The sequence below is a fragment of the Rattus norvegicus genome, chromosome 1, assembly GCF_021556685.1.
Source record: "Rattus norvegicus strain SHRSP/BbbUtx chromosome 1, alternate assembly SHRSP_T2T, whole genome shotgun sequence".
NCBI lineage: Eukaryota > Metazoa > Chordata > Mammalia > Rodentia > Muridae > Rattus > Rattus norvegicus.
In genome coordinates this window covers 217,790,109-217,805,057 of record NC_141534.1, presented here as the reverse complement: position 1 = coordinate 217,805,057, position 14,949 = coordinate 217,790,109, and the positions used below count along the sequence as shown (strand labels likewise).

General features: G+C 42.8%; 1 protein-coding gene across 1 annotated transcript in view; it reads left to right on the top strand.

Annotated features, from left to right (window-relative positions):
* Slc22a19 (solute carrier family 22, member 19) overlaps positions 1–14,949 on the top strand; it is a 55,091-nt gene that overhangs the window by 35,946 nt on the left and 4,196 nt on the right. The window contains exon 6 of the mRNA NM_173302.1: positions 13,612–13,727. Coding sequence (NP_775424.1) covers positions 13,612–13,727 — 116 coding nt within the window. The remainder of the gene's footprint in view (positions 1–13,611; positions 13,728–14,949) is intronic.

Genomic DNA, 14,949 nt, shown 5'->3' with positions numbered 1-14,949 from the left:
AATCTCAGGGTTGTTTTTTTTTTTTTTTTATTAACTTGAGTATTTCTTATATACATTTCAAGTGTTATTCCCTTTCCCGGTATCCGGGCAAACATCCACCTCCCACCTCCCCTTCCTTATGGGTGTTCCCCTCCCAACCCTCCCCCCATTGCCGCCCTCCCCCCACCAGTCTAGTTCACTGGGGGTTCAGTCTTAGCAGGACCCAGGGCTTCCCCTTCCACTGGTGCTCTTACTAGGATATGCATTGCTACCTATGAGGACAGAGTCCAGGGTCAGTCCATGTATAGTCTTTGGGTAGGGGCTTAGTCCCTGGAAGCTCTGGTTGCTTGGCATTGTTGTACATATGGAGTCTCGAGCCCCTTCAAGCTCTTCCACTTCTTTCTCTGATTCCTTCAACGGGGGTCCTATTCTCAGTTCAGTGGTTTGCTGCTGGCATTCGCCTCTGTATTTGCTGTATTCTGGCTGTGTCTCTCAGGAGCGATCTACATCCGGCTCCTGTCGGTCTGCACTTCTTTGCTTCATCCATCTTGTCTAATTGGGTGGCTGTATATGTATGGGCCACATGTGGGGCAGAGTCTGAATGGGTGTTCCTTCAGTCTCTGTTTTAATCTTTGCCTCTCTCTTCCCTGCCAAGGGTATTCTTGTTCCCCTTTTAGAGAAGGAGTGAAGCATTCACATTTTGATCATCCGTCTTGAGTTTCATGTGTTCTAGGCATCTAGGGTAATTCAAGCATTTGGGCTAATAGCCACTTATCAATGAGTGCATACCATGTATGTCTTTCTGTGATTGCGTTACCTCACTCAGGATGATGTTTTCCAGTTCCAACCATTTGCCTACGAATTTCATAAAGTCGTTGTTTTTGATAGCTGAGTAATATTCCATTGTGTAGATGTTCCACATTTTCTGTATCCATTCCTCTGTTGAAGGGCATCTGGGTTCTTTCCAGCTTCTGGCTATTATAAATAAGGCTGCGATGAACATAGTGGAGCACGTGTCTTTTTTATATGTTGGGACATCTGTTGGGTATATGCCCAAGAGAGGTATAGCTGGATCCTCAGGCAGTTCAATGTCCAATTTTCTGAGGAATCTCCAGACTGATTTCCAGAATGGTTGTACCAGTCTGCAATCCCACCAACAATGGAGGAGTATTCCTCTTTCTCCGCATCCTCGCCAGCATCTGCTGTCACCTGAGTTTTTGATCTTAGCCATTCTCACTGGTGTGAGGTGAAATCTCAGGGTTGTTTTTTTTTTTTTTTTATTAACTTGAGTATTTCTTATATACATTTCAAGTGTTATTCCCTTTCCCGGTATCCGGGCAAACATCCCCCTCCCCCCTCCCCTTCCTTATGGGTGTTCCCCTCCCAACCGTCTCCCCATTGCCGCCCTCCCCCCACCAGTCTAGTTCACTGGGGGTTCAGTCTTAGCAGGACCCAGGGCTTCCCCTTCCACTGGTGCTCTTACTAGGATATGCATTGCTACCTATGAGGTCAGAGTCCAGGGTCAGTCCATGTATAGTCTTTGGGTAGGGGCTTAGTCCCTGGAAGCTCTGGTTGCTTGGCATTGTTGTACATATGGAGTCTCGAGCCCCTTCAAGCTCTTCCACTTCTTTCTCTGATTCCTTCAACGGGGGTCCTATTCTCAGTTCAGTGGTTTGCTGCTGGCATTCGCCTCTGTATTTGCTGTATTCTGGCTGTGTCTCTCAGGACCGATCTACATCCGGCTCCTGTCGGTCTGCACTTCTTTGCTTCATCCATCTTGTCTAATTGGGTGGCTGTATATGTATGGGCCACATGTGGGGCAGACTCCGAATGGGTGTTCCTTCAGTCTCTGTTTTAATCTTTGCCTCTCTCTTCCCTGCCAAGGGTATTCTTGTTCCCCTTTTAGAGAAGGAGTGAAGCATTCACATTTTGATCATCCGTCTTGAGTTTCATGTGTTCTAGGCATCTAGGGTAATTCAAGCATTTGGGCTAATAGCCACTTATCAATGAGTGCATACCATGTATGTCTGTCTGTGATTGGGTTACCTCACTCAGGATGATGTTTTCCAGTTCCAACCATTTGCCTACGAATTTCATAAAGTCGTTGTTTTTGATAGCTGAGTAATATTCCATTGTGTAGATGTACCACATTTTCTGTATCCATTCCTCTGTTGAAGGGCATCTGGGTTCTTTCCAGCTTCTGGCTATTATAAATAAGGCTGCGATGAACATAGTGGAGCACGTGTCTTTTTTATATGTTGGGACATCTGTTGGGTATATGCCCAAGAGAGGTATAGCTGGATCCTCAGGCAGTTCAATGTCCAATTTTCTGAGGAATCTCCAGACTGATTTCCAGAATGGTTGTACCAGTCTGCAATCCCACCAACAATGGAGGAGTATTCCTCTTTCTCCGCATCCTCGCCAGCATCTGCTGTCACCTGAGTTTTTGATCTTAGCCATTCTCACTGGTGTGAGGTAAAATCTCAGGGTTTTTTTTTTTTTTTATTAACTTGAGTATTTCTTATATACATTTCAAGTGTTATTCCCTTTCCCGGTATCGGGGCAAACATCCCCCTCCCCCCTCCCCTTCCTTATGGGTGTTCCCCTCCCAACCCTCCCCCCATTGCCGCCCACCCCCCACCAGTCTATTTCACTGGGGGTTCAGTCTTAGCAGGACCCAAGGCTTCCCCTTCCACTGGTGCTCTTACTAGGATATGCATTGCTACCTATGAGGTCAGAGTCCAGGGTCAGTCCATGTATAGTCTTTGGGTAGGGGCTTAGTCCCTGGAAGCTCTGGTTGCTTGGCATTGTTGTACATATGGAGTCTCGAGCCCCTTCAAGCTCTTCCACTTCTTTCTCTGATTCCTTCAACGGGGGTCCTATTCTCAGTTCAGTGGTTTGCTGCTGGCATTCGCCTCTGTATTTGCTGTATTCTGGCTGTGTCTCTCAGGAGCGATCTACATCCGGCTCCTGTCGGTCTGCACTTCTTTGCTTCATCCATCTTGTCTAATTGGGTGGCTGTATATGTATGGGCCACATGTGGGGCAGAGTCTGAATGGGTGTTCCTTCAGTCTCTGTTTTAATCTTTGCCTCTCTCTTCCCTGCCAAGGGTATTCTTGTTCCCCTTTTAGAGAAGGAGTGAAGCATTCACATTTTGATCATCCGTCTTGAGTTTCATGTGTTCTAGGCATCTAGGGTAATTCAAGCATTTGGGCTAATAGCCACTTATCAATGAGTGCATACCATGTATGTCTTTCTGTGACTGGGTTACCTCACTCAGGATGATGTTTTCCAGTTCCAACCATTTGCCTACGAATTTCATAAAGTCGTTGTTTTTGATAGCTGAGTAATATTCCATTGTGTAGATGTACCACATTTTCTGTATCCATTCCTCTGTTGAAGGGCATCTGGGTTCTTTCCAGCTTCTGGCTATTATAAATAAGGCTGCGATGAACATAGTGGAGCACGTGTCTTTTTTATATGTTGGGACATCTGTTGGGTATATGCCCAAGAGAGGTATAGCTGGATCCTCAGGCAGTTCAATGTCCAATTTTCTGAGGAATCTCCAGACTGATTTTCAGAATGGTTGTACCAGTCTGCAATCCCACCAACAATGGAGGAGTATTCCTCTTTCTCCGCATCCTCGCCAGCATCTGCTGTCAACTGAATTTTTGATCTTAGCCATTCTCACTGGTGTGAGGTGAAATCTCAGGGTTGGTTTTTTTTTTTTTTATTAACTTGAGTATTTCTTATATACATTTCAAGTGTTATTCCCTTTCCCGGTATCCGGGCAAACATCCCCCTCCCTCCTCCCCTTCCTTATGGGTGTTCCCCTCCCAACCCTCCCCCCATTGCCACCCTCCCCCCACCAGTCTAGTTCACTGGGGGTTCAGTCTTAGCAGGACCCAAGGCTTCCCCTTCCACTGGTGCTCTTACTAGGATATGCATTGCTACCTATGAGGTCAGAGTCCAGGGTCAGTCCATGTATAGTCTTTGGGTAGGGGCTTAGTCCCTGGAAGCTCTGGTTCCTTGGCATTGTTGTACATATGGAGTCTCGAGCCCCTTCAAGCTCTTCCACTTCTTTCTCTGATTCCTTCAACGGGGGTCCTATTCTCAGTTCAGTGCTTTGCTGCTGGCATTCGCCTCTGTATTTGCTGTATTCTGGCTGTGTCTCTCAGGAGCGATCTACATCCGGCTCCTGTCGGTCTGCACTTCTTTGCTTCATCCATCTTGTCTAATTGGGTGGCTGTATATGTATGGGCCACATGTGGGGCAGAGTCTGAATGGGTGTTCCTTAAGTCTCTGTTTTAATCTTTGCCTCTCTCTTCCCTGCCAAGGGTATTCTTGTTCCCCTTTTAGAGAAGGAGTGAAGCATTCACATTTTGATCATCCGTCTTGAGTTTCATGTGTTCTAGGCATCTTGGTAATTCAAGCATTTGGGCTAATAGCCACTTATCAATGAGTGCATACCATGTATGTCTTTCTGTGACTGGGTTACCTCACTCAGGATGATGTTTTCCAGTTCCAACCATTTGCCTACGAATTTCATAAAGTCGTTGTTTTTGATAGCTGTGTAATATTCCATTGTGTAGATGTACCACATTTTCTGTATCCATTCCTCTCTTGAAGGGCATCTGGGTTCTTTCTAGCTTCTGGCTATTATAAATAAGGCTGCGATGAACATAGTGGAGCACGTGTCTTTTTTATATGTTGGGACATCTGTTGGGTATATGCCCAAGAGAGGTATAGCTGGATCCTCAGGCAGTTCAATGTCCAATTTTCTGAGGAATCTCCAGACTGATTTCCAGAATGGTTGTACCAGTCTGCAATCCCACCAACAATGGAGGAGTATTCCTCTTTCTCCGCATCCTCGCCAGCATCTGCTGTCACCTGAGTTTTTGATCTTAGCCATTCTCACTGGTGTGAGGTAAAATCTCAGGTTTGTTTTTTTTTTTTTTTTTATTAACTTGAGTATTTCTTATATACATTTCAAGTGTTATTCCCTTTCCCGGTATCCGGGCAAACATCCCCCTCCCCCCTCCCCTTCCTTATGGGTGTTCCCCTCCCAACCCTCCCCCCATTGCCGCCCTCCCCCCACCAGTCTAGTTCACTGGGGGTTCAGTCTTAGCAGGACCCAGGGCTTCCCCTTCCACTGGTGCTCTTACTAGGATATGCATTGCTACCTATGAGGTCAGAGTCCAGGGTCAGTCCATGTATAGTCTTTGGGTAGGGGCTTAGTCCCTGGAAGCTCTGGTTGCTTGGCATTGTTGTACATATGGAGTCTCGAGCCCCTTCAACCTCTTCCACTTCTTTCTCTGATTTCTTCAACGGGGGTCCTATTCTCAGTTCAGTGCTTTGCTGCTGGCATTCGCCTCTGTATTTGCTGTATTCTGGCTGTGTCTCTCAGGAGCGATCTACATCCGGCGCCTGTCGGTCTGCACTTCTTTGCTTCATCCATCTTGTCTAATTGGGTGGCTGTATATGTATGGGCCACATGTGGGGCAGAGTCTGAATGGGTGTTCCTTCAGTCTCTGTTTTAATCTTTGCCTCTCTCTTCCCTGCCAAGGGTATTCTTGTTCCCCTTTTAGAGAAGGAGTGAAGCATTCAATTTTGATCATCCGTCTTGAGTTTCATGTGTTCTAGGCATCTAGGGTGATTCAAGCATTTGGGCTAATAGCCACTTATCAATGAGTGCATACCATGTATGTCTTTCTGTGACTGGGTTACCTCACTCAGGATGATGTTTTCCAGTTCCAACCATTTGCCTACGAATTTCATAAAGTCGTTGTTTTTGATAGCTGAGTAATATTCCATTGTGTAGATGTACCACATTTTCTGTATCCATTCCTCTGTTGAAGGGCATCTGGGTTCTTTCCAGCTTCTGGCTATTATAAATAAGGCTGCGATGAACATAGTGGAGCACGTGTCTTTTTTATATGTTGGGACATCTGTTGGGTATATGCCCAAGAGAGGTATAGCTGGATCCTCAGGCAGTTCAATGTCCAATTTTCTGAGGAATCTCCAGACTGATTTCCAGAATGGTTGTACCAGTCTGCAATCCCACCAACAATGGAGGAGTATTCCTCTTTCTCCGCATCCTCGCCAGCATCTGCTGTCACCTGAGTTTTTGATCTTAGCCATTCTCACTGGTGTGAGGTGAAATCTCAGGGTTGTTTTTTTTTTTTATTAACTTGAGTATTTCTTATATACATTTCAAGTGTTATTCCCTTTCCCGGTATCCGGGCAAACATCCCCCTCCCCCCTCCCCTTCCTTATGGGTGTTCCCCTCCCAACCCTCCCCCCATTGCCGCCCTTTCCCCACCAGTCTAGTTCACTGGGGGTTCAGTCTTAGCAGGACCCAAGGCTTCCCCTTCCACTGGTGCTCTTACTAGGATATGCATTGCTACCTATGAGGTCAGAGTCCAGGGTCAGTCCATGTATAGTCTTTGGGTAGGGGCTTAGTCCCTGGAAGCTCTGGTTGCTTGGCCTTGTTGTACATATGGAGTCTCGAGCCCCTTCAAGCTCTTCCACTTCTTTCTCTGATTCCTTCAACGGGGGTCCTATTCTCAGTTCAGTGGTTTGCTGCTGGCATTCGCCTCTGTATTTGCTGTATTCTGGCTGTGTCTCTCAGGAGCGATCTACATCCGGCTCCTGTCGGTCTGCACTTCTTTGCTTCATCCATCTTGTCTAATTGGGTGGCTGTATATGTATGGGCCACATGTGGGGCAGACTCTGAATGGGTGTTCCTTCAGTCTCTGTTTTAATCTTTGCCTCTCTCTTCCCTGCCAAGGGTATTCTTGTTCCCCTTTTAGAGAAGGAGTGAAGCATTCACATTTTGATCATCCGTCTTGAGTTTCATGTGTTCTAGGCATCTAGGGTAATTCAAGCATTTGGGCTAATAGCCACTTATCAATGAGTGCATACCATGTATGTCTTTCTGTGATTGGGTTACCTCACTCAGGATGATTTTTTCCAGTTCCAACCATTTGCCTACGAATTTCATAAAGTCGTTGTTTTTGATAGCTGAGTAATATTCCATTGTGTAGATGTACCACATTTTCTGTATCCATTCCTCTGTTGAAGGGCATCTGGGTTCTTTCCAGCTTCTGGCTATTATAAATAAGGCTGCGATGAACAAAGTGGAGCACGTGTCTTTTTTATATGTTGGGGAATCTTTTGGATATATGCCCAAGACAGGTATAGCTGGGTCCTCAGGCAGTTCAATGTCCAATTTTCTGAGGATTCTCCAGACTGATTTCCAGAATGGTTGTACCAGTTTGCAATCCCACCAACAATGGAGGAGTGTTCCTCTTCCTCCACATCCTCGCCAGCATTGTTGTCCCCTGAATTTTTGATCTTAGCCATTCTCACTTGTGTGAGGTAAAATCTCAGGGTTGTTTTGATTTGCATTTCCCTTATGACTAAAGATTTTGAACATTTCTTTAGGTGTTTCTCAGCCATTCAGCATTCCTCAGCTGTGAATTCTTTGTTTAGCTCTGAACCCCATTTTTTAGGGTTATTTGTCTCCCTGCGGTCCTACTTCTTGTGTTCTTTGTATATTTTGGATATAAGGCCTCTATCTGTTGTAGGATTGGTAAAGATCTTCTCCCAATCTGTTGGTTGCCGATTTGTCCTAACCACAGTGTCCTTTGCCTTACAGAAGCTTTGCAGTTTTATGAGATCCCATTTGTCTATTCTTGATCTTAGAGCATAAGCCATTGGTGTTTTGTTCAGGAAATTTTTTCCAGTGCCCATGTGTTCCAGATGCTTCCCTAGTTTTTCTTCTATTAGTTTGAGTGTATCAGGTTTGATGTGGAGGTCCTTGATCCACTTGGACTTAAGCTTTGTACAGGATGATAAGCATGGATCAATCTGCATTCTTCTACATGGTGACCTCCAGTTGAACCAGCACCATTTGCTGAAAATGCTATCTGTTTTCCATTGGATGGTTTTGGCTCCTTTGTCAAAAATCAAGTGACCATAGGTGTGTGGGTTCATTTCTGGGTCTTCAATTCTGTTCCATTGGTCTATCTGTCTGTCTCTGTACCAATACCATCCAGTTTTTATCACTATTGCTCTGTAATACTGCTTGAGTTCAGGGATAGTGATTCCCCCTGAAGTCCTTTTATTGTTGAGGATAGTTTTAGCTATCTTGGGTTTTTTTTTATTCCAGATGAATTTGCAAATTATTCTGTCTAACTCTTTGAAGAATTGGATTGGTATTTGATGGGGATTGCATTGAATCTGTAGATCGCTTTTGGTAAAATGGCCATTTTTACTATATTAATCCTGCCAATACATGAGCATGGGAGATCTTTCCATCTTCTGAGGTCTTCTTCAGTTTCTTTCTTCAGTGTCTTGAAGTTCTTATTGTACAGATCTTTTACTTGCTTGGTTAAAGTCACACCGAGGTACTTTATATTATTTGGGTCTATTATGAAGGGTGTTGTTTCCCTAATTTCTTTCTCGGCTTGTTTCTCTTTTGTGTAGAGGAAGGCTACTGATTTATTTGAGTTAATTTTATACCCAGCCACTTTGCTGAAGTTGTTTATCAGCTTTAGTAGTTCTCTGGTGGAACTTTTGGGATCACTTAAATAAACTATCATATCATCTGCAAATAGTGATATTTTGACTTATTCTTGTCCGATCTGTATCCCCTTGACCTCCTTTTGTTGTCTGATTGCTCTGGCTAGGACTTCAAGAACTATATTGAACAAGTAGGCAGAGAGTGGGCAGCCTTGTCTAGTCCCTGATTTTAGTGGGATTGCTTCAAGTTTCTCTCCATTTAGTTTAATGTTAGCAACTGGTTTGCTGTATATGGCTTTTACTATGTTTAGGTCTGGGCCTTGAATTCCTATTCTTTCCAGGACTTTTATCATGAAGGGGTGTAGAATTTTGTCAAATGCTTTCTCAGCATCTTATGAAATGATCATGTGGTTTTGTTCTTTCAGTTTGTTTATGTAATGGATTACATTGATGGTTTTCCGTATATTAAACCATCCCTGCATGCCTGGGATGAAGCCTACTTGATCATAGTGGATGATTGTTTTGATGTGCTCTTGGATTTGGTTTGCCAGAATTTTATTGAGTATTTTTGCATCGATATTCATAAGGGAAATTGGTCTGAAGTTCTCTTTCTTTGTTGTGTCTTTGTGTGCTTTAGGTATAAGAGTAATTGTGGCTTCATAGAAGGAATTCGGGAGTGATCCATCTGTTTCAATTTTGTGGAATAGTTTGGATAATATTGGTATGAGGTCTTCTATGAAGATTTGATAGAATTCTGCACTAAACCCATCTGGACCTGGGCTCTTTTTTGTTGGGAGACCTTTAATGACTGCTTCTATTTCCTTAGGAGTTATGGGGTTGTTTAACTGGTTTATCTGTTCCTGATTTAACTTCGGTACCTGATATTTGTCTAGGAAATTGTCCATTTCTTGTAGATTTTCAAGTTTTGTTGAATATAGGCTTTTATAGTAAGATCTGATGATTTTTTGAATTTCCTCTGAATCTGTAGTTATTTCTCCCTTTTCATTTCTGATTTTGTTAATTTGGACACACTCTCTGTGTCCTCTCGTTAGTCTGGCTAAGGGTTTATCTATCTTGTTGATTTTCTCAAAGAACCAACTTTTGGTTCTGTTGATTCTTTCTATGGTCCTTTTTGTTTCTACTTGGTTGATTTCAGCTCTGAGTTTGATTATTTCCTGCCTTCTACTCCTCCTGGGTGTATTTGCTCCTTTTTGCTCTAGAGCTTTTAGGTGTGCTGTCAAGCTGCTGACATATGCTCTTTCCTGTTTCTTTCTGCAGGCACACAGCGCTATGAGTTTTCCTCTTAGCACAGCTTTCATTGTGTCCCATAAGTTTGGGTATGTTGTACCTTCATTTTCATTAAATTCTAAAAAGTTTTTAATTTCTTTCTTTATTTCTTCCTTGACTAGGTTATCATTGAGTAGAGCATTGTTCAATTTCCACGTATATGTGGTCATTCTTCCCTTATTGTTATTGAAGACCAGTTTTAGGCCGTGGTGGTCTGATAGCACGCATGGGATCATTTCTATCTTTCTGTACCTGTTGAGGCCCGTTTTTTGACCAACTATATGGTCAATTTTGGAGAAAGTACTATGAGGAGCTGAGAAGAAGGTATATCCTTTTGCTTTAGGATAGAATGTTCTATAAATATCTGTTAAGTCCATTTGGCTCATGACTTCTCTTAGTCTGTCTACGTCTCTGTGTAATTTCTGTTTCCATGATCTGTCCATTGATGAGAGTGGGGTGTTGAAATCTCCCACTATTATTGTGTGAGGTGCAATGTGTGTTTTGAGCTTTAGTAAGGTTTCTTTTACGTATGTAGGTGCCCTTGTATTTGGGGCATAGATATTTAGGATTGAGAGTTCATCTTGGTGGATTTTTCCTTTGATGAATATGAAGTGTCCTTCCTTATCTTTTTTGATGACTTTTAGTTGAAAATTGATTTTATTTGATATTAGAATGGCTACTCCAGCTTGCTTCTTCTGACCATTTGCTTGGAAAGTTGATTTCCAGCCTTTCACTCTGAGGTAGTGTCTGTCTTTGTCTCTGAGGTGTGTTTCCAGCAGAATGCAGGGTCCTCGTTGCATATCCAGTTTGTTAATCTATGTCTTTTTATTGGGGAGTTGAGGCCATTGATATTGAGAGATATTAAGGAATAGTGATTATTGCTTCCTGTTATATTCACATTTGGATGTGAGGTTATGTTTGTGTGCTTTTCTTCTCTTTGTTTTGTTGCCAAGACGATTAGTTTCTTGCTTCTTCTAGGGTATAGCTTGCCTCCTTATGTTGGGCTTTACCCTTTATTATCCTTTGTAGTGCTGGATTTGTAGAAAGATCTTGTGTAAATTTGGTTTTGTCATGGAATATCTTGGTTTCTCCATCTATGTTAATTGAGAGTTTTGCAGGATACAGTAACCTGGGCTGGCACTTGTGTTCTCTTAGGGTCTGTATGACATCTGTCCAGGATCTTCTGGCCTTCATAGTTCCTGACAAAAAGTCTGGTGTGATTCTGATAGGTCTGCCTTTATATGTTACTTGACCTTTTTCCCTTACTGCTTTTAATATTCTTTCTTTATTTTGTGTGTTTGTTGTTTTGACTATTATGTGACGGGAGGTGTTTCTTTTCTGGTCCAATCTATTTGGAGTTCTGTAGGCTTCTTGTATGCTTATGGGTATCTCTTTTTTTAGGTTAGGGAAGTTTTCTTCTATGATTTTGTTGAAGATATTTACTGGTCCTTTGAGCTGGGAGTCTTCACTCTCTTCTATACCTATTATCCTTAGGTTTGATCTTCTCATTGAGTCCTGGATTTCCTGTATGTTTTGGACCAGTAGCTTTTTCTGCTTTACATTATCTTTGACAGTTGAGTCAATGATTTCTATGGAATCTTCTGCTCCCGAGATTCTCTCTTCCATCTCTTGTATTCTGTTGGTGAAGCTTCTATCTACAGCTCCTTGTCTCTTCTTTTGATTTTCTATATCCAGGGTTGTTTCCATGTGTTCTTTCTTGATTGCTTCTATTTCCATTTTTAATTCCTTCAACTGTTTGATTGTGTTTTCCTGGAATTCTTTCAGGGATTTTTGTGTCTCCTCTCTATGGGTTTCTACTTGTTTATTTATGTTTTCCTGGAATTCTTTCAGGCATTTTTGCGATTCCTCTCTGTAGGCTTCTACTTGTTCTCTAAGGGAGTTCTTCACGTCTTTCTTGAAGTCCTCCAGCATCATGATCAAATATGATTTTGAAACTAGATCTTGCTTTTCTGGTGTGTTTGGATATTCCATTTTTTTTCTTTTTTTTTTTTTTTTTTTTTTTTTTTTGGTGGGAGAATTGGGCTCCGATGATGCCATGTAGTCTTGGTTTCTGTTGCTTGGGTTCCTGCGCTTGCCTCTTGCCATCAGATTATCTCTAGTGTTGCTTTGTTCTGCTATTTCTGACAGTGGCTAGACTGTCCTATAAGCCTGTGCATCAGGAGTGCTGTAGACCTGTTTTCCTGTTTTCTTTCAGCCAGTTATGGGTCAGAGTGTTCTGCTTTCGGGCGTGTAGTTTTTCCTCTCTACAGGTCTTCAGCTGTTCCTGTGGGCCTGTGTCTTGAGTTCACCAGGCAGGTCTCTTGCAGGAGAAAAGTTGGTCCTACCTGACGTTGCGAGGCTCAAGTGTGCTCGTGGGGTACTGCCTAAGTCCTCTCCTCGGCGGCAGCAACCGAGAAGATCTGCGCCACTCTTTCCGGGAGCCTCCGTGCACCAGGGTTCCAGATGGCATTTGGTGTTTTCCTCTGGCATCTGGATGTGCGCAGAGTGCAGTCTCTTCTGGTTTCCCAGGCGTGTCTGCCTCTCTGTAGGCTTAGCTCTCCCTCCCATGGGATTTGGGTGCAGAGAACTGTTTATCCGGTCTGTTTCCTTCAGGTTCTGGCGGTGTCTCAGGTGCAGGGGTCCTGCCCCTCCTGGGCCCTCCCCTACGGGAACCCAGAGGCCTTATACAGTTTCCTCTTGGGCCAGGGATGTGGGCAGGGGTGGGCAGTGTTGGTGGTCTCCTCCACTCTGCAGCCTCAGGAGTGCCCACCTGACCAGGCGGTGAGGTCTCTCCTTTATCTCTACTTTTTAATTATCTTTAATCTTTTTTGCAGTCCAATTGTTATCCTCCTCCCTGTCTACCCTCAAACAGTTCCTCATCCTATCATTCCTACGCCCTGTCTCCAAGAGGATGCTCCCACTCCCTACCCTACCTGCCCTTCCCACTCCCTGGGACCTCAAGTTTCTCAGGAGTTAGGTGCATCTTCTCTCACTGTAGCCAGACCTGTCAATCCTCTGCTGTATATGTGTATGGTGTCTCATACAAGCTAGTATATGCTGCCTGGTTGGTGGCCCAGTGTCTGAGAGATGTCAGGGGTCCAGGTTAGTTGAGACTGCTGGTCTTCCTATGGAGTCGCCCTCCTCCTTAACTTCTTCTAGCCTTTCCCTAATTCAACCACAGGAGTCCTCAACTTCAGTCTATTGGTTGGGTGTAAGCATCTGCAGCTATTTGAATGGCCTTTCAGAGGACAGCCATTCTAGCCTCCTGTCTGTAAGCAACCCATAGCATTAGTAGTAGTGTCAGGCCTTGGAGCCTCCCCTTGAGATGGATGCCAATTTGAACTGATCACTGGACCTCCTTTCACTCAGTCTCTTCTCCATTTTCATCCCTGCAATTACTTCAGACAGGAACAATTCTGGACCAGAGTTTTTGGCTGTGGGATGGAAACCCCATCCCTCTACTTGATGCCCTGTCTTTCTACTGGAAATAGAATCTACAAGTTCCCTCTCCCCACTGTTGGGCATTTCATCTAAAGTTCCTCCCTTTGAGTCCTGAGAGTCTCTCATCTCTCAGATCTCTGGTACTTTCTAGAGAGTCTTCCAACCACTCACCCCCAAAAGTTGCATATTTCCATGGTTATCCATGAGCAGATTAAATTCACATATTTAGGAGACTCTCTGTGTGTGCATACATGTGTGCATGAGTGTGTATGTGTGTATGTGTGAGAGAGAGAGAGAGAGAGATCTAGTCCTCTATGTTACCAGCATGCATCACAATGTTTAGTATTTTGTGACAACAGTTTGTCAATGCTGTTGAAGGTTGTGAAAACTACCATGAAGGATGAACTGGAGGCAGCAGAGACAAAACCCTCCCCACTGGTGCTGTTCCGTACACCCAACCTTCGCAAGCGGATCTGTCTTCTATCCTTTGTGAGGTAGGCTTCACACTGAGCCTCTTAAAATGGTGTAGTAATGGCTCATTCTTTTAATCCAACACCCAGGAGACAAAGGCAGGAAGATCTTTGTGAATTTGAGGCTAGCCTGGTCTACCTATGGAGTTTGAGACCAGTCAAAGCTATATATTGAGTCCCTGTCTCAAAAAACAGTATAGACATTATTTTTTCCATTAACAAATTTTGAGATAAGTGATTAGGACTTTCTACAGCCCGAGGAATCCAAAGGTTTTGAACTATAATAGCAAGCAAAGTATGATGGGGTTTGTCTAATCACTCCGAAGGTTCATTACCAGAAACTATTGCTTAGAACTTCAGCCATAGGAAAACTTGGAATCTAAGCTTCCTCATTTGTCTGTTTCCATTTCAAAGGCAATAAAACTTCAAACATCAACTACATAAGTATATGCATATCAATAGATATATACAAATATAAAGTTATAACTTTCATTAAGATCAAGATATAGGGTGGATGGGGTGCTCATAGAAGCAGGGGTAAGGGGGTGGGATGGGGTTTTTGGAGGGGAAACTGAGAAGGGGACATTTGAAATAAAAAAATAAGCAATAATATATATATAAATAAAATATATATTATATATACCCAGCTTGTATCCCAGGAATTCTCTAACCCCATATAAAACTCTAAACAGTTGTTAATGAAATTTTGGAATAGACAACGAGAAAGGGTTTTTTTTTTTAAATGTACACATTTGCAGTTTTTAGATAGTACCTATTTGTAATCATGCTATGTTAAGCACTGTTTAATCTTGACTCTTAGAGAATCCCACGCTTTTAGAACACAGTATGAGGGTAGTATATGAACTGAATACACTCGTCTATCATGTTAATGTAAATTATTAATTTTGAATAGGTCAACATGTTAATCTTTATAAATTTGGTGCTTCAAATAAATAAAGCAATTTTTTTTGCTTCATATTCCTTTACCTAAGGTTTGCAGAACTTTAAATATGAGTCTTATATATACTTTGTTAAGCTAAATTAGGCATCAGGTCACATCACATGGCTTTTGTGCTTATAGTAAATGATATTAGTTTTTATTTAAATTTTAATTGTCTGTGGCTGGGATAGAGAAATAGAACTGATTTTCCCATAAGTATCATATAATGTTAGTTATCATCTCATGTAGTTTTCATTATTTTTACAGAATCAGACCTATAAAGCAATTTTTAAACTTTGAAAAAAT